This window comes from Lichtheimia ornata (assembly GCF_029851405.1).
Source record: "Lichtheimia ornata isolate CBS 291.66 chromosome Unknown scaffold00146, whole genome shotgun sequence".
Lineage (NCBI taxonomy): Eukaryota > Fungi > Mucoromycota > Mucoromycetes > Mucorales > Lichtheimiaceae > Lichtheimia > Lichtheimia ornata.
The window spans coordinates 12,121-31,124 of record NW_026695465.1 but is presented as its reverse complement, the minus strand read 5'-3'; the positions used below and the strand labels follow the sequence as shown (position 1 = coordinate 31,124).

Genomic DNA, 19,004 nt, shown 5'->3' with positions numbered 1-19,004 from the left:
CACGAAATCATTATCCTCATGTCCCTGTTCATCTTGGAAATCCTGTAAATCATCATCATCTTGCCATTTTGTATATGCACGATACTGACATACCATTCATTGCTTTGTAGATTCATTGTTGAGGATCTCAAGGAATTGTACGCGAATGGTATCGAAGTGACTCTGCCAAATGGTCGAAAAGTCCCTGTTCGTGCTGCTCTTTTCTTCGTTGCATGTGATATCCCTGCCTCACGAAAGGTTTGTGGTTTCACCGCACCAGGTGCCACATGTGGTTGTGACAAGTGTGCCAATCAATGGGATACAAACCCTTGGCATGCTTTGTCCCGTGATTATTCCAACTTTGATATGCGCCAATGGAGACCTCGAACCAAGGAGCAAAATCGCCAAAGGGCACTTGAGTGGAGCCGATTGACAACTGAACAAGCCCGCAAAGAGCATGAACGACGATATGGCACAAGAATGACAATGTTGCATGAACTCAAGTACTTTGATCCAATCCGCTGCACGACCATCGATCCGATGCACAATCTTTTCTCTGGGACAGCAAGCAGGATGACCCATCATTGGATTAAGCAAGGACTGATCGATAAGCGCAAACTTGAGGCCATGGAGATAGAGCTTCGTTCGATGTCGATTCCACCTGGATATCTGATTGCTGCTGGTCACATCAGATCTGGTTTCGCTGGTATGACTTCAGACGAGTTGCGTTCTTGGACCATCTTGTATTCTGTGCCATTGCTTATTCAGAAGATTGATTCCAACCACCTCCAAAATTGGCTCCACTTCGTGCAAGCTGTGACGCTACTATGCCAACCATCCATCACGTATCACGAAATCGACGAGGCGCATGACCTTCTTCTTGCATTTTGCAGAGGTTGTGTCAATTTGTATGGCGATGGTTTTATCACACCAAACATGCACTTACATTGTCACCTTCGAGAGGTTATCCGAGACTTTGGACCGGTGTATGGTTTTTGGCTCTTCAGCTTCGAGAGGTACAACGGCATCATCAAGAACATAGACACCAACAGCAAGGATCGCTTTGAGGTCACCTTCATGAAGCGATTCTTGAGGGACACCATGAGCAGCACGTTGACAGACGCAATGTTTGAAGCAGGTGCCGACTCCTTTGCTTATAAACTTGCTCGACTCCTTACATCGCCAACCAATAACGACGCCTTGAAAAACCTTTCGTTCGACCTTATTGCTTTCGAGAGGCATGCATCACTTACACCTCTTCCTCATGACTACAAGAAGGCGAGCGGATGGGAACCTCTTCCTCCTTCATCACAACCATTGGCAACTGGAGACTTGGTGTTCATGGATGACAGCCATTACAAGTGTCTTGTGGCATATTATCAGAGCGTTTTTGATGGAGTCTGCCGCCCTATCCCTTTCACTGAAACACAAGTGGGAAACAAGGTGCATGTCAACAACAGAATCCAGAAAATACCCAAAATCAACATACTTGGCCAAACGTTCTTATCCATGGCGTCACGACAAACTCGTCTCGGTTGTACCATTGCCATCACCATGGAATCTCCAACTGGTCAACGACATCTTGCTCCTGCTCGCCCGCTCTACTACTTTGCTCTAGGGATGGGCACTTTATTCGATTAATCGTTGTTCGACATGGTTTGTTCGAATAAACCCGAATGAGAATAGGATTTGATCGACTCGAACAGAACAAGAACAAATAAGAAACCGCTCGAAGAATCCAGAACAAACAACTTTTTATTCGAATAACTTTAGAACAAAGAGGCCTTATTCGTCATTCATTCTGTTAGTCTACAAACCACAATGGCGGATCCCATGTCCATTGAGCTGACCCTTTTGAATGCTTTTTCTTCCGTAGCGTGACTATCACGTTATGTGCATACCACTGGTTCATGTCGTATATGAGTATTTTCGCTTCATAGGTATTCCCCCTTGTATTGGGTATAGCTGACCTTGTCGCTGACATGCATCATGCATATCTACTGCGGAGTATGCCCCGAACAACTAGCTAAAGAAAACACCTCAGACGCGTATCGTAGATGTAGGCTGCTTACTTGGTTGACATGGCAACGTATTATAGGAGCGGACCTCTTGCGATCTGTCAACCTGAATGTGCAATGGAGTGAACCCAATGGCGTTGGCATTGAAACCTGTAGGCATTGTATACCGTCCGAGTCCATTCGCGAATAATTCTGAAACAATAGGTGGTCCATTGGAACACATTCGAATAACGTATACAGAATAAGAATAGAATAAGAATAAGAGTTGAGAAGCCTGAACAGAATAAGAATAAAGGTTTATTTATTCGAAGAAGCCAAATTAATCCAGAACATGTTCGATTAGTCGGATGCCCATCCCTACTTTGCTCATCGCTTCCAAGACGAGGATTACCATTTTGCATTTGTTGAATGGTACAATCCATCTCGCCATGCTTGGCCCACTCACCATATTTATGGTTTATCCGCTTGTCAGGCCACCACGCAACCGATATCAATGCTCTCGATCATCCCGGTACATTATATACATAGTGTTGTGTCTCTCAGCAATCTTGTTGATGACCACCTTCTTGTTAAGTATCTACCTCGCAAAATAAAATCAGAGTATTAGTTATATATCCTTTAAAATATTGTCTTGACTTATCTTTATGGTATCCATGGAAACACATCACGTTTGTCGTCTATGATACAGCATTGCAAGTTCCATTCCATAGCAACCACGTCCATTGCTTGCCTACATTACTTCCACTGTTATTATATGCTTCACAACAACGTGCTCGCGACAAGTTCAAGTATCCAACTACTCACTCTTCCGTTGTACGGCGTGCTAATTCCAAGGCTGAAAAGTAATGTTGAAGGACAAGTTCAAAGCTGCCATTCGCTTTTCCAAGCTACATTGACACCTGTTTTCTTCTTGTTTTTCCTCTTCCTTGAATACGTGTATTGCCCCAAAGGTATATGTACGTGCTTTTGAGTGTTGGTGGGTAGAGTTGAGTAACAGTGCATTGGCGTAAAATAATAGTATACAGTCGCCATTCACCTTCCAAGCTGTAATGCACGCCATGTATTGTATTGTCAGGCCAAATGCACTTGCGTTATAGCTTCCAATAGTTGTTGCAAATAATACTTGATAAAGCAAACATGTATAGTCGAAAGAATGATATGAAAGTAGTGTTGTGTGTATGCGTAAAAAATAAGTAGGTGTGTGTAGCAGCAGCAGGGAAGGTATGGGGAGGAATCAAGCGAATTTTTCTAAGTCCAGCCGCTCAGCGGGGTGGGAATGGGTTCAGTGTAGAGTAGGGGGGGAATCAAGCGAAAATTTTCGAAGTGCTGCCCGCTCAGCAGGGAGGAATCAAGTGAATTTTTTCTAAGTCCCACCGCTCAGTGGGGGATGGATGGATGCAGCGGTGGATGGATGGATGATGGATGCACAAGTTATCCTCAAAAAGTAATAAAATGAATGCCAGCACCTTCAACCTTCCATTTCAAGGAAGAGATTTCACTTACAGCTCTTCATCCATGAACACGCAAAAACACTATCGAAACGCGTTTAACACGAACATTTTCCCCCTGTGAGATACCATTGTGTTAGCGGGATCATCATGTGTGAAAATGAAGGGATTGCCATGACACGTGTGGTGCTAGGGGTAATGTAAGAATATCCGGGAAGGTAAGTTGGGTGTATAGGGTAGGTAAAATGATAAAGACTTCGCCGGCAAATAGAAATACAATGATATAGCAATCAAATAAGAATAAACAAGTGAACACTGTAGACTGAAAGATCAACCTGCAATGAACAATCGAAAAGATAATCAAAGGGGGGATTCAAGGGTACAATAGAGAGAGGGAAATGAAAGATCTAAAGGGATAAAAGGTCTCGTTCGCACTGTAGTCAGCGATCAACAATAGAAAACAATCTCAATCTTCGGCTTCAACAAGCTTATCCTTCTTTATTCAATACTCGAGCCTTTTTATACTAAGATGATTGATACAACGATGCTAATGATAATGATAATGATAATGATGACATGTGTGTGCGTATGTGTACTTGTGTGCGTGTGCGTGTGTGTGTGTGTGTGTGTGTGTGTGTGTGTGTGTGTATACGTGTGTGCTTGTCTTTAGTGTGTCTGGATTTAACTTATAGCGTGTCTGAATGATAATACTTGGTCATGGTGCATTCGGGGGCCACCGAAAGGGTGATAAAGATGATAAGAGAATCGTGAACATGGTGCTTGACAATGACGTTTGAGATCAGGGTGCAATCGTGGTGCTGTTGTACTGTGCCAATGTAAGAGAGTGAATGAATAACATAAGAAGTAAAGTGGAATGTGCTGAAAGTGAAAGGTCGTGAAGGTCAAAAGGAAGCAAGTAATAACAAAAGTGATGAGTAAGAAGAAAAGCCACGAAAAGGAAACAAGAAAACGGAACAGGGAAAAAAATAAACAAGTATGACGTGGAAGTGTTGGTGCATGATACGGGGCGTCGGGGGTTCTAAAAAGGGAAGGGCAAAGGAGTGTGTGGGGAACGTCAAGGATCGTTAAGAGTGTAATAAACGAGCGGGATTAGATAATGACTTAGCCAAGAATGGAAGGAATTCAAGACTAAGGAAGATGAGAGTAGATCAAGATATTACACTGAATATAAGATGATGATTTATTACTGCAAGAGAAGGGTTTAAATAGCTTATAGAAAATATAGCACTGATGAACGATTACAAGTATAAGAGAAGAATAAAGGAAAAGTCTATGTAATTGCAAAGGTGGTTGGTGTTGTGGTGGATAATGGAAGTGTCCAAGTAGAAGATGGGAATGTCTATGTTGTTGATGGAAAGTCAAAGGCAAAACTTGATTCCGAAAAGGATCGTTCACAACAAAGAGGACATCACGTGTAAGGCTTCGAAAACGATCTTGACGTCATAATTTTTACCATAGGTAGTAGTAGTTTGGCATATCATTCGATTTTAGGTGTGTCAATTCTCCCGCCGAAAAGCCAAACTACTACCCCAAAAGACTACTCTCTGCTTGAACGATCAATCCATGCTTGAAAGTTTTGCGCGGCACGTTGAACTTGAACATCTGGTACCATGTTCTTCCTTTGGTAGAATGGTACCAACGTATCACCATGTACAGCGCCATCGAGTTTCCTTGATGAAGGTCCCGTTAAATGGTAAGTACCATGATCGTTGATTTTGGTTACAACAGGGGGCCCAATCCATCTGTCACTAAATTTTCCAACAGGTGCCTTGTCTCGCATTAAAACTTGTTCACCAATCCGAAAGCGTTTACGAGGTGCTACGTATTGATCATAACGACGCTTGTCACGAAGTTGTCGATCTTTCACCTGTTTACGTGCTACCTCACGACTAGTCTCCGAAAGATACTTGATGACTTGTATTCGTTGTGCGATCTCAACTTCAATTTCACCCTCAACGTAATCCATACGAGGGGCAGGTCAAGTTGCAGGGGTCCGTAACTCATATCCAAATAGCAACATCGAAGGGGAGTACTTGGTGGATTCATTTGGCATCGTGCGGATAGCCAACAGCGCCATGTCAACGTATTCATCCCAATGGTCCGTTTTATCTTCTTCACGAGCGATCTTGGCAATCGTTTGCGTTAAAGTTTGATTTAACCTTTCACATAAGCCGTTGCTCTGTGGTCGGTATGCTGTGGTTGTAACATGGCGACAACCCATATCACGTAAAAATTCTCGTACATATCCAGAAGTAAAATTCGAGCCTCGATCAGTCAGTATGTAAGATGGAACGCCATACATTTTAACCACTTGATGAAAAAGAAAATCAGCCGTCGTTTCCTCATTTATGTTTGGGACTGCAGCAGCAACCGGCCATCTTGTTAAATAATCCACTGCAACTAAAAGATATCGATTGCCATGCTTCGTTGGTTCTTGGGTGGGACCTACAGCGTCACATCCAATCATGAAGAATGGACGAGAGGGTGTAGTAATGGGATGTGCTTGTGCGTATCTACGCCTTGGTACTCGTTGACGGAATTGACATGTTTGGCAGCTCTTGACAAACTCCTTGACACGTTGCGATAAACTTGGACACCAAAAGTTTTCTCGAATGCGTCTCGATGTATTGGTTTCTCCAAAATGGCCTTCATTGTGTACTTGAGCAATAACTTCATCCACATTTCCTTCGTGTAAAACCTCGGGGCCAAAGAATTGAGGGTCATCAGAGCTACGATACAACTTGCCACGGTACGCCTCGAAACGTTTAGCTTGATAACGCAACTTGCGTTTGGTCGACTCGTCAACATTCAATGGGTATCTTTTCTCGGTGATGTAATAATACAAGGCTAAATAGCGAGGATACTCCATGTTGGAATCAATAGAAAGAAAGGAAAAGAAGGCGATTGTCGCCGCCTTTAAATGTTGTAAAGGATAAGAACTAAACAATAGCCAAGGTAATGAAAAGAAAGTTCGAGGAAGAGATAGATAAGTTTTTATTGTCATCATCATAAAGTCTTTATATAATCATAAAACGAAGTCATATCAGCACATCACGACATTTGTAATCATAATCATCGAAATAAGTAATTGCATCATAAGGAATGGAATGGGTACTCGATTATCAATTCAATAAGGAAGGAGCCTTGAATGTGCATCGGCAGGGTTGCGGTGTCCTGGATGATGTTGAATCGAAAAGTTGTATTCTAAAAGAGCGGCTGCCCATCTTTGCAGCTTGGGGCTGGGCTTGTCGTTGGATAAAATATAGGTCAAAGCAGAGTTGTCGGTACGAAGAATGAAATGGCGTCCTGATAGGTAATGACGAAACTTGTTCACGGCCCATACAATTGCAAGTGCCTCTTGATGAACAGCAGCGTAAGATAATTCAGGTCCACGTAAGACACGTGATTCGAATGGAACCACTGTTTCCTCATCGTCACTTCCATCGGGACTTTGGGATAAGATGGCTCCTAACGCTTCACCAGAAGCATCCGTTGTTAAGATGGGTACTTGATTGCGATCCGGGTACGCCAAAATTGGTGGCCCTGTCAAAAGTATCTTGATGTGTGTGAAAGCAGCTTCTTGCTCGGGTCCCCAATAAAATCTTCCTTTACGCCGTATCAATCGAGAGATGGGGTGCAAGAGTTGAGCACATTCAGGAATATGGCGCCGATAATAATTCACCATTCCAATAAAGGATCGTACTTGATCAATGTTTTGAGGGGCTTGCATCTTGCGGATCTTGGTGACATTACTTGGGGATGGTAATAAGCCTTCACTTGAAACGATGTGGCCGAGATACTCAACGTAGGATCGAGCAAAATCGCACTTGGCCTTTTTCAAACGTAAACCGGCTTGGTCACAAACTTGTAAAACTTGTTCCAGGTGGTTGACATGATCTTGCAGTGATGAAGAAAAGATGATAATATCATCGATAAAGACGAAAGCAAATTTGCTGATAAAGGGTCCAAGAAGACTTGTCATGGTTCTTTGGAAGCACGCTGGGGCGGATGTCAAGCCGAATGGCATAACTGTAAACTCGTATGTCCCGTATTTTGTGACAAAACCACTCAACTCAATAGCCTCCTGAGCCAAGGGTATCTGCCAATACCCACTGGCAGCGTCCAATGTCGAGAAGATTTGCGCTCCAGCCATAGACCCAAGTAGATCATCCAAGTGGGGAAGTGGATAAGCGTCCTTAACCGTTTTCGAATTCATTTGGCGGTAATCGATGACAAGTCGTAATTCACCGGTTTTCTTTCGAACAAAGAAAATAGGGGAGGTCCAGGTTCCTTTTGAAGGTCTTATGAGCCCAAGGTCTGTCATGGTTGCCAATTCCTTGCGTAAGTGATCCTCTTCTTCCCACGTAAGACGGTATGGTTTTGATCGTACAGGGGTTGTGTCTTGCAAAGGAATGTGATGTTCATAACCCTTTACACGACCCAAACCACTGTGTTCCACAAAACAATGATGGTATTGGCTCAAAAGGGTGTTGATCTCCGCCGGCACTGATACATCATCATTTTCAGCCACACTCGCGTTTCCTAGCAACTCTTCCTTGTAAAAACGCAAAAGCCTGGTTGCATCGTTGTCCGGTGGTTCGTCAACAGCACAATGAGACTTGTCAGCGACACTTGTCATAAAAATGCCAGCATGCTCTTGCTCCTCAATCTTGTCCACTTGCGCATCGTCACCACCAAAGATATTCACAGCAAATACGGCTCCTGCTTCCTTGTCTTCAAACGCGCCGTCCTGGTCTTCAGCTTCATTGCCATACAATACCACCGTCCCATTGCCATGTTTGATAGGAATGATAATGCTGCAATCGGTGTGGTCGATGCGTATACCATGAGCACGGAACCATATCATTCCTATCAAACATATAGGGCGGGGAGTACAGTAGATTGCAGTGAAAGTTGAACATGAAAAGAGAATTTTGGTGACGAGAGATTTATTGCTGGATGTTGGCAAAGTAATTTTGGTGAACAAGCACTTTTATTTTGGAGGGTGACGAGATAATGTTGGTGGGTGGTTGTATTAACCAATACATTATAACTCCACTAGATCTAGTAGTGATTTCAAATAAAGATTGCTGCGTAATCCTTATAAGTAAACGCGTCCAAAAAGAGCATCACAGCAAAAAGCCACCCCTGAAATATATTCACACCCATTTTCACCTCTATAGCAGTATTCCTTCTCGCTTTATTCAATTGACAAAGACTATGCCCAAGAACCTTTCAAGATTCACCGTTGGTGTCCGAGTATCGTTTTTGCCTCGTGCCTTTAAGCGCTTGGACGAAGCCAAAAAGTTCAATACGACGAAAACGGGCCAGGAACGTTTGTACGGCCTTATTACTGGTGTTGAGATCGAAGGACAATCGTCCATTGCCGTGATTGAGGTCGACGGGTTTGCTGGATTGCAAGCCAAGATCAAGTTTGGTTCTCTGAAGTACGAGGATCTTGAGCCAGCTGCTCCTGCAACAAGACAGCAGCCTGAAACAAATGGCGTTGCGGGGCTTGTCGACTATGACAGCGACAGCAGCAGCGACGTACGTGATGATGATGATAACAATAATGATGCCAATCCTGTGGAAAATGAGAACAATCAATGGACTGATGAAGAGGTGCCCATTGATGCACGCCTTGTGAACCTCTCATATATGCAAGATTCCCAGATCACCCTCACGAACGCAGCTTACAGCAGCCCTATTCAGATGTTCATGCATTTCCTTCCGATGGATCATATTGCGCGCCATGTGATTCCTGCTATCATCGCAAAGGCAGCAATTTTATCACTTGGATATTGGAAAGATCTCACGTTGGAGGAATACATGCTATGGATTGGTTTGTGGACATCTATGCTATTGATCCCAATGAGTGACAGAGGTAAATATTGGTCAACGGCGCCCTCTTTCCTCTTCACGACACCCGTCAACTTTTCGCGATGGATGACAAGACGTCGTTTTGAGATGATCTTGAAGGCACATACCTTGGAGCATCCTACGGTGATCAATGCGTCATCTGATCCGCTGGTGGACATTCGTGGGTATCTCAATGCCTACAATGACAATCTCGCAGCATCAATGATCCCTGGAAAGACGTTGACGATTGATGAGTCCATGAATCAGTGGTTGGGTAAGGTATCCCGTATGCCTAATGTCAAAAAGATCTTGGGAAAGCCTCACCCAGTAGGCCAAGAGTTCAAGAATATCGCCGATGCTACCACGAACATCATGCTGCGACTTGATATCAGTGAGAAAAACCAGGACGGGAAAGAGTTTTCGAACCTTGGTGCTGTAGGTGGTTGCATTGTTAGATTGACTAAGCCATGGTTCGCATCTGGTAGAACAATCGTTGCTGATTCCTGGTTCGGCTCACCTGCTGTCGCTGCTGCATTGCGCAAGAAAGGGCTTTACAGTATCATGGCTTTGAAAAAAAGAAAGTACTGGCCACGCAATGTACCCAAAGATATCATTGACAACTTGCCTGGCACCTACGGATCACACGTGTGTAAAGTGGCAACAATCGACGCTGTTCCCATGTTTATCGCTGCATTGAGAGATCGTAAACCTCAATGCCTTATCAGCACTTGCAGCAGTACTATCCCTGGTTCAATTGTGTCACATGTTGTCAAGGAGAACAATCAGTCTCGGCGTGTGGAATTCCAACGAGCAGTCGTTTTCGATGATTACAATGCAGCCAAAGGTGCAATTCATATCAACAACAACATCCGTGACAACATGTTTTCGTACCACGATGTCATCGGTACCAACACCTGGCAGCATCGTTCTTTTGCTTTTTTCTTGGCTGTTGCAGAAGCTAATGCATTTCTCGCTTGGAGGGCATTTGGTCCCGAAAATCTTCGCAACATGTCCCAATCTCAGTTTCGCGACCGATTGGCTAGTGAGTTGGTGCACAAGTATGATCCGTACAGCACCGAAAATAATGCTTCTACCTAGGGATGGGCATCCGATTAATCGAACATGTTCTGGATTAATTTGGCCTATTCGAATGAAGAAACTTTTATTCTTATTCTGTTCGGGTTGCTCAACTCTTATTCTTATTCTATTCTATTCTGCATAACGTTATTCGAATATGTTCGAATGGACCACCTCTTGTTTCAGAATTATTCGCGAATGGGTCTCGGACGGTATACAATGCCTACAGGTTTCAATGCCAATGCCATTGCGTGTCACTCCATTGCACATTCAGGTTCACAGATCGTAAGAGGCCCGCTCCGATAACACGTTGCCATGCCAACCAAGTCACCAGCGCACATCTATGGTCGTGGGGGCACACTCCGCAGTGGATACACATGCATGATGCATGTGAACGACAATGTCAGCTGCATCCAATACAAATGGAAATACACCTATGAAGCGAAAATACTCATATATCACATGAACTAGTAGTGTGCACATAACGTGATAGTGAAGCCACGAAAGAAAAAGCGTTCAAAAGGGCCAGTTCAATGGACATGGGGATCCGCCATCGGGGTTTATAGAATAACAGAATGAATGACGAACAGGGCCTTTTTGTTCTAAAGTTATTCGAATAAAAAGTTGTTTGTTCTGGCTTATTCGAGAGGTTGTTTGGTTGTTCTTATTCTATTCGAGTCGATCAAATCTTATTCTCATTCTGGTTTATTCGAACAAATCAAGTCGAATGACGATTAATCGAATAAATGCCCATCCCTACTTCTACCTTTGGAGATGTGCATGATATGAAAAAGATTGGAAGGAAGCTTGCAAAGGATGGTAAGTACTATTCGGGCCAGATGACTTGCCGGATTTGCGGAAAGAAATCTACGTGGATGTGTGTGTGCAACCAAAGTGAAGGTCTCTGCGTTGAATGTTCTTCCAAGCACTTTAAAGAGGTCTACGCATTTTCTATTAATATCTAATAAAATATACATAAGTTGAAGCATCTTTACAACCTATCCGCATTTTGTTACGTTGATTCTTTGTGTTGGAAAAATGCTTTTGAAAAACTACTAGATCTAGTAGCTCCCAAAAATGGTAATGACCCGGTCACTAACAATGGTTTCATACAGCTTCCACACATGACGTATAGCAAATCTCTATCAAGATACCAAAAGCCCACAAGCCAAAGCACTTGATATCAAGACCTCAATTTCCAAACATCACTTGTCGTCTCCCAAAAATAATGTGAAGTTTCTACTAGATCTAGTAGCGGGAGGTAAAAGATACCCATTAAAGATAGTGGGTGGAGAAGTAATCTTGGTTGGCGGGTGTCGCAATGTTGGTGGGCCGGCAGAAGAACAATGGCGGCGAGTGAAATAAAGATGGCGGGTGGAGGAATAATTTTGATTGGCGGGCACGTAATGTTGGTGGGTTGGGAAATAAAAATGGTGGAGGGTGAAGTAATCTTGGTTAACGGGTGTCGTATTGTTGGTGGGTTGGCAAGAGAATGATGGTGGTGGGAGAAATAAAGATGGTGCGAGAAGGAGATAATATGAAGGGTGAGAGGATAATGATGAAGCATCTAAAAAGCTCGTTGCTATTGTGTAGTCTAGCCATCTTCCAACCTTCGTATTGGTCACCCATGATCCATGTATTACCATATGCCATCATGTATCATAACTTGGTAGCAATCCGATCCATCGTGCATCACCTCTGAACCATTTATTGCCATCCAACATCCAAATGCGTGATTCTACATGTGTAGTACTATGTCTCATTTCCCATGGTGATGGTAGATCGTGTATGTCTTGTTGTTAATCGTGCAACAGACTGATATGCAAAACGAAACGAGCTCGCCCTGCTATACTGTCACATCCAACTCACTCGCTAGCTGTGCTAGTCGACTTCCACATAACCCTGCCATAGTACCTTGTCATGCTATGCCGTGTTCAAGCGTGTGTAATGACAATGTTGTTGATTGTTGTTATCCGTAAGAAGAGGAAAAAGGTTCGCGTTAGCAACACAAACGGCACCGGCACGTCTTTCGCAAACTTCCTTATCGCCTGTGTACTCTGCAATAATGCCTTTCCAACACATGTAGTATGTCACCCAATCCACAGCAATGACTAAATTGAATGCCGCTTGCAAGATGGGAGAGCGGAACAAGATGGTAAAAGGAAGAGGAGCACGAAGACATGTGAGGGATCAACTTTTTATGTGTGGCCAAGCGGACCTTCTGGATCATGCATACAACATGTTTGCTAGTTGCTGCTTGTATTATTCTTAGCGTCCATCGTTATCCTCACCTTTCATGTTATCTCCTTCCCTCACCATCTTGATTCCTACCACCACCATCATTCTCTTGCCAACTCACCAACAATACGACATCCGTCAACCAAAATTACTTCACCCTCAATCATTTTTATTCCCAACCCACCAACATGGTTGAATGAAAAGATAAGGGGACCACATTTCTACGCACTGCAAAAAGTTGTGAATGTCGCTTGTTCTTCATAAAACCTTACCCATATATACATTCGGACCTCGACAATACACTGCTGGTAACCATTTGTATCTCCGACCTCTGATTGGCAAGAAATCGCCGAAATAAAAACGTCTCCTTTTTAAAACAGATTGACCATATCGGCATACGATGTAAAAACGAAATGCTCCGATGTTCCTCCAAATTTGGTCACATATGGACGCCGCAATACAAAATCTGGGAAAAAAACCCGAACTTAATCGAATCAAATGCGCCCATGTTATGAGGGAAAAACTACCAAAATTGGGTGGATTTTTACTAAGTCGAGAGCCTACTTCTGCCAAGTGGGGAAAAATGTTGCCGTAACGAGGCTATGATTACCTACTATGTTCTTCGAGGTGCTCCAAATACGCTGGTGCAACCCCGAAACTCCGCCTACCACTAGATTACGAGCTATGACCTTTCTTTTAATCGATCCTTATATACAGCAACTTTTTAATCTATTCCATTACTGCTTCTAACGTGACTGCAGTGGACTTAGTAAAACAAATAAATGTCTATGGACTTTGTTTTATTGGCCTCTAGGGCGTTTTCTATGAGAGTCAGCTGTGTATTCACGGTATGTGTCATCATCATCCTCGGTATCGGTTTCCCATTGCATTATCTAATCATTGACTTAGCTAATCATTGTAGATTTTCAAGTCAATTCACTTACCATTGAACTCCGAATCATCGTGATCCAAATCGCTACGTTCCCGTTTGACCTCTGTATAGATGAATTCTTCATCTATATCGTCCGAAAGAAGTAACCTTGTCAAAGGATACTTCTTTTAATGCCTTGATAATGCCACCCCAAGGGTCCCCAGCATGCTTGCGACGGAAAATGAACTCGGCAAGACGATACTTCATGATCGGAGCTGTTCTGTGGCGGGCCTTAATAATGGACTTGATGCCATTCCGAGTTCCTAAATCATATGACCAATTATTACCATATAGTAACAAGATCGTGATCATATGTAGTACTTTACCTTCGATGGTGTTTGTATGAACACCAATACAGTCTTGAACTCCTTGGCGTGGTTGACAGTCTCATGGCGGTAGCCTTTGCCAGGAATACGTGCGAGACCATTGTACCCCTTCGACAGTCCGTTCAAGATTTCTTCACCTTCTTTTGAGTAGCAATTACTCAAGATCAGGTGCAAAGTATCCTTCTTGCGATCTCGATGGTTGTCACAAAAATCTTGCGTTCAGGGTACGCTCGACACCGCCAACAACCACACCTTCAACACGATGGCCTTTGTGGCTTTTACGTTTGCGAGCTTAGATTCATCCACTTCGACAATGATGCGGTTGCCATCTTCGTCAATGCCACCTATAACAAACATCATGTTCAATGCATGATTGCACACCGTTCTTACGAGCGATGTCACCTACCAACAGATACATCTTCGTCTTTGATGTCGGCATTCATCAAACGATATAGCAAGCGCACAACGGCACGAATGGTTGGTGCAGATACACCGTCAGGTCTTGAATAGCCTGGAATTCCAACTTGTAAAGGTAGAGCCACACAATACCAAGAACTTGATGCATGCCGATCTTGAGCCCTGAGAAAAAGCTTCCTTCACGAATAGACTTCTTTTGACGGTTGCAGCAGATGGGCGATGGGTGCACTTCCATGTGAGGTTTGGTTGTCCATCTTTCTTGACTTCAATCAGCCTCATGTCAATTCCAGCCTTGCACTTCATCGACTTGCAGTAAATCCCTTCATCGTATAACCATCTGCATAGAGATTAATACATGACTACTTTTATTGCCCAAATAATTAAGTAAACAAACCTTTCAACAGTCAAACTATCAGGAAATTTGCTTGTGAAATCCCAAATGGTTTGAGCACGCTTTGCCGTATGTATTCTTAACAACAGGCATAATGATCAATGAATGAAAGAGAAGAGAGCAACAACCATCGGGCCCCACAGCCACCTAAAAAGTTTCACTTACGAAGTCACAACTTCAAAAATGTCGTCTTTCTTTTTGGATCCACACAGGATAATAGACGACTTCCACGAAGGAGATAATGACCACTGAAGGATAGATAGACCACACAGGAATAGGACCACGAAAGGAATAAGACCACACACAGGAATAGAACCACGAAGGAGAATAAGATGCCACACAGGCAAATAGACAATAAAGTAAAGAGAACGTAAGATCATGTTTTATTAATGAGATGGTCCACTATTTATAATTGTTGGATGGGGCTAAGTATATCAAGATGGCTAAGTAATATGGATGTGGCGAAGTAATGATGGAGGGCGCAGCATAAAGAAGATAAGATGATAAAGATGTACAAAAAGATAATACCGATCAAGAAGATCCGGTATGTTGCTGCGACAAATGTCGTTATCGTATGGCTGATTAGATCAGTGGCCAATGATATAACTTTTGGTGTTGCTATGATAAGTGATGATCTTTTATTGCTAAGGATGTTCACGATATATATATGTTCAATGTATGGATTCTATGAATGATGTGGAAGATGCTAGTAAAGGGCTTCTAGCAATTGCCAGCATCAAAGGAAAAGGGTTCTAGAAGGAACAACACCCCCTCCCGAAAATCTTGGTCGCCCTCGACCAACGCCGGAAGCAATAGTATTGGCAGCATCGGTAAGTTAGCGCCAACGTGCTCTTGTAGCAGTGGGATCGTACCATGTCAGGATTACCATCGGCCTTGTTGATATGAATGGGACGTAAACGATCAGTGTGCACCCAGACTTGTACTTCACCATTCATGCTGTGTAACTTGTAGATATCCGTGTCAAGGTTACGTTCAACAATCTTGTAAGGACCACGCCAATTGTATTCCAAGCCAAACTTGTTTCGTGTCGTAATAAGACAAAGTCGTCAACCGAATAAACTTGCTTCTTGGTGAGCAAATCAGTGTTGCTTGTCTTTTTCACGATCCTTTTGCATCTATGTAAGCTCGGCACGAGCATCACGTAAGGAACGAAGTGTGGGGAGTCGACTTGAAACATGTGCTTGGGGATCATCTTGTGGTTCATCAGCAGTAATAAGAGGACGCAATGGATCACCCAGGTAACTTGGGGTCTTGACCGTACACCATGAAATGGACTCATTTGTGTCGTTCGATGTTTGCGAATGCGGCATGCAAACAAAGCGGTGTCAAGAAAATCATCCCAGCGATGTATTTCACCATGCATACTTGCGTAACATGGATTTGAGTATCCCATTGGTACGTTCAACCTTGCCATTTGAACGAGGATGGAAAGCCGAAGTCAAGTTGTGTTTGGCTTTAAGTCGACCAAGGTAGTAATCCAAGAACTTGCCCGTAAAATTAGCGCCACGATCGGTTACGATTTCATCAGGACAGCCAAAACGCATAACAATTTCCTCGTGAATGAACTTGGCAATGGCTTCACTGGTTGCATCAGGAACAGCTCGAGCAATAGGCTTGATTTGTCGTGTAGTCAACAGCAACGAGTATCGAGCGATTACCACTTGTGGTAGTAGGTAATTCTCCAATAAAGTCCAAATGCCAACGAGAAAAAGCAGGCGGGATTTCCCGGTCAAATGCATAGGTGCATGATGATTATTGCGGTCAGCACCAGCGATTGACATTGTGAACATTGGGCAATCCATTCTTGAATGTCTTGTTTCATGTTGAGCCACCACCAACGTTTACGCACCAAATCCTGCATAGTGGTCATTCCAGGGTGTCGAGGAACGAGCAAAAGCTAGGTCACGTGGTCACATGACCTACGACACAAAAAAGGAACAAAATATAGACATCACTTATGGTAAAAAAGGTGCTCCCCGGGAATCGAACCCATACCTCTTGGTCAACAGAGAAGGATGTTGACCATTAAACCAAACTTTCAAACTGGCAAGGTCGGGCTCAAGGCTGGTGATAAAGCGCACAAACGCCGTTTCAAGCCAACAATCCCTGTTCGGAGGCAAGTCACTCCCCAAATTGGATCCCAGTCGGCGGCCTCAAGTTCCTCCACAACTTGACACCTTGTTCCATCCTGCTTTATGCAGCACACTTGTCTCATTCTCACACCTTCCCACAGTTTGAGTATTAAGTAGTATAAATATCTTTGTAGTATCGTAGTGAATAAATTATCTATTCGTTTATCGAGTGATCTATCTATCTGCTCATTTTCTCTATCACTTTTCACATCTCTATTATCAGCTTTCTATATCAACTTTTATCTGCAACTCTATCTTTTCTTTCTATTGACAACTCCTCCTCGACATTAAGCTTCCTCTGCACACACGTCTCTATTCTGGTATTAGTTTGAGGGCGTTTATTATCATTTCTTTGGCTCTGTTCCTATTTTGGCAAGACCCAAGGCAACTAGAGAATAAGGCGTGACAGCAACCTCCTCACATTTCGGTCTGGTGACCCACGCAAGCGCCAAAAATAGAAGTGGTCAAAGCCTGTATTGCGATTTTGGCACTTTCACCAAAATACTACGACTCTATATCACCACCGACAATGGTTGGCAAGTCATTTAGGCGATTGGCTGTCGAGAAAATGAAGGTCAAAGTTGGGTGTGTTTTTCTCATCATCTACAAGGTTTTTGGACTTGCTCTCTTCATCTACAGCATTAGCAGTGGTATGAAAAGCTGATAGAAGTGTCGACGAATAAGCCAGGGTCCCTCAAGTGTATAGCTTTGGTTTAGCCTTCTTTAGGTACAAAATTGGGCATCAATTTCTTATGTGACTGCTTTTTGAGATTGTTTTAGATCGTTTCGGAGCATGCAGTTACCATGTCGGGGTTTTATTTAAAACCCAGTTTCCTTATTTAGCTACGTATATTTATGTATATATAGTATATAAAATGTGGTCCCCTATCTTTTCAATGATCCACCAACATTACGCGCCCGCCAATCAAAATTATTCCTCCACCCGCCATCTTTATTTCACTCGCCGCCAACATTGCGACGCCCGCCAACTAAGATTACTTCTCCACCCACCATCTTTAATACAATCACCCACCAACATTATCTTGTCACCCTCCAAAATAAAAGAGCTTGTTCACCAACATTACTTTGCCAACATCCAACAATAAATCTCTCGTCACTGAAAAAACAGCTTCATCTACCAAAATTCTTTCTTCGTGTTCAACTTTCACTGCAATCTACTGTATCATATATGCACATGTGTTCGGGTCGATACTTTCCAGCTACTCTGATAGGTACGTGTGTTGTAACCTTGCCAACGCCTGCTGATGCTTGCCCAAGGGTTGATAACGGCAAACAATCTCCATTAGGCTTGAGTCCAAGTTTCTCTGGCAAGGGTTTGGATATGACGGATACGCTTGCTCCAGTGTCGAAGGTTGCTTCAATAACTTCGCCATTGATCACGATGGGTGCTTTCATGGGCTTGCTTTTTTGTAAGGTTGTAAAGTCGTAAGGATAATCAGGTAATGTATCATCCGTGTCGAGGGAATCCACACTATATACTGATTCGGTTTCTGTATCAGACCATTCCGACTCAGTAGACCATCCTTGTTCTTCTTCAGTACCAATATCAACTTCCATCGCATTCACTTGACCAGTGGACTTGCGGACTTCATTCTTAGGGCGTCGGCCATAAAGATAACGCAATCCATCTCGCAAATCCCGATAAGCAGCCTTGTCTAAAGATATCCATTGCGCCATGTTCAAGCCTGAATCGAGTTGTGCCAATCGTCGCCATAAGTCTCTTTTGGCAGTGTTGACAACCAATCGTCTTGGTGGTGCACGTTTACGAGGACGAGGAGTTTTGCCTTGTTGAACAGCATTGGAATTCGACACCTCAACATCCATTGGTTCACCACCTACAGCTCTTGGACCACTTGCAGGACGCTTTCCTTTATCAACACCTCGAGTAGACAATGACGCATCATCGGCTGTTCTCTTTTGAGCATGCATCACTTCAGCAGGATCGCCATTTTCAACAAAGTTTACAGCACCAGACTTGCGTTCGGATGATTGTTGTGAAGATGTTGTTGAGGAGGATTTTGGATTGACGACACCAGTGCCTCCATTCACTGGTGTCCCGCCACTTTTCCCGAATTGTTGTTTTCAGGACATTCGTACGATTTATGGCCTTCTTGATGACACATGA

General features: G+C 43.4%; 7 protein-coding genes across 7 annotated transcripts; 2 read left to right on the top strand and 5 right to left on the bottom strand.

Moving 5' to 3' along the window:
- Positions 1 to 2,107: 2,107 nt before the first annotated feature.
- Positions 2,108 to 2,604, top strand: O0I10_012683 (uncharacterized protein; the record flags this gene model as incomplete). Its single annotated transcript, XM_058492572.1, has 2 exons — positions 2,108 to 2,149; positions 2,341 to 2,604. 2 exons carry the CDS (start codon positions 2,108 to 2,110, stop codon positions 2,602 to 2,604), a joined length of 306 nt encoding a protein of 101 aa, XP_058336670.1.
- A 2,399-nt stretch (positions 2,605 to 5,003) lies between these two features.
- Positions 5,004 to 6,335, bottom strand: O0I10_012682 (uncharacterized protein; the record flags this gene model as incomplete). The annotated part of the gene is made up of 2 exons (XM_058492571.1): positions 5,004 to 5,355; positions 5,467 to 6,335. 2 exons carry the CDS (start codon positions 6,333 to 6,335, stop codon positions 5,004 to 5,006), a joined length of 1,221 nt encoding a protein of 406 aa, XP_058336669.1.
- A 258-nt stretch (positions 6,336 to 6,593) lies between these two features.
- O0I10_012681 (uncharacterized protein) lies at positions 6,594 to 8,333 on the bottom strand (the record flags this gene model as incomplete). The annotated part of the gene is made up of 1 exon (XM_058492570.1): positions 6,594 to 8,333. One exon carries the CDS (start codon positions 8,331 to 8,333, stop codon positions 6,594 to 6,596), a length of 1,740 nt encoding a protein of 579 aa, XP_058336668.1.
- Positions 8,334 to 8,686: 353 nt separating this feature from the next.
- Positions 8,687 to 10,423, top strand: O0I10_012680 (uncharacterized protein; the record flags this gene model as incomplete). Its single annotated transcript, XM_058492569.1, has 1 exon — positions 8,687 to 10,423. The coding sequence occupies one exon, from the start codon at positions 8,687 to 8,689 to the stop codon at positions 10,421 to 10,423; it is 1,737 nt and encodes a 578-aa protein (XP_058336667.1).
- A 3,017-nt stretch (positions 10,424 to 13,440) lies between these two features.
- On the bottom strand, positions 13,441 to 13,602 carry O0I10_012679 (uncharacterized protein; the record flags this gene model as incomplete). The annotated part of the gene is made up of 2 exons (XM_058492568.1): positions 13,441 to 13,533; positions 13,585 to 13,602. 2 exons carry the CDS (start codon positions 13,600 to 13,602, stop codon positions 13,441 to 13,443), a joined length of 111 nt encoding a protein of 36 aa, XP_058336666.1.
- Positions 13,603 to 14,392: 790 nt separating this feature from the next.
- O0I10_012678 (uncharacterized protein) lies at positions 14,393 to 15,085 on the bottom strand (the record flags this gene model as incomplete). The annotated part of the gene is made up of 3 exons (XM_058492567.1): positions 14,393 to 14,651; positions 14,709 to 14,783; positions 14,871 to 15,085. The coding sequence occupies 3 exons, from the start codon at positions 15,083 to 15,085 to the stop codon at positions 14,393 to 14,395; spliced, it is 549 nt and encodes a 182-aa protein (XP_058336665.1).
- A 993-nt stretch (positions 15,086 to 16,078) lies between these two features.
- O0I10_012677 (uncharacterized protein) lies at positions 16,079 to 16,507 on the bottom strand (the record flags this gene model as incomplete). Its single annotated transcript, XM_058492566.1, has 1 exon — positions 16,079 to 16,507. The coding sequence occupies one exon, from the start codon at positions 16,505 to 16,507 to the stop codon at positions 16,079 to 16,081; it is 429 nt and encodes a 142-aa protein (XP_058336664.1).
- Positions 16,508 to 19,004: the final 2,497 nt, after the last annotated feature.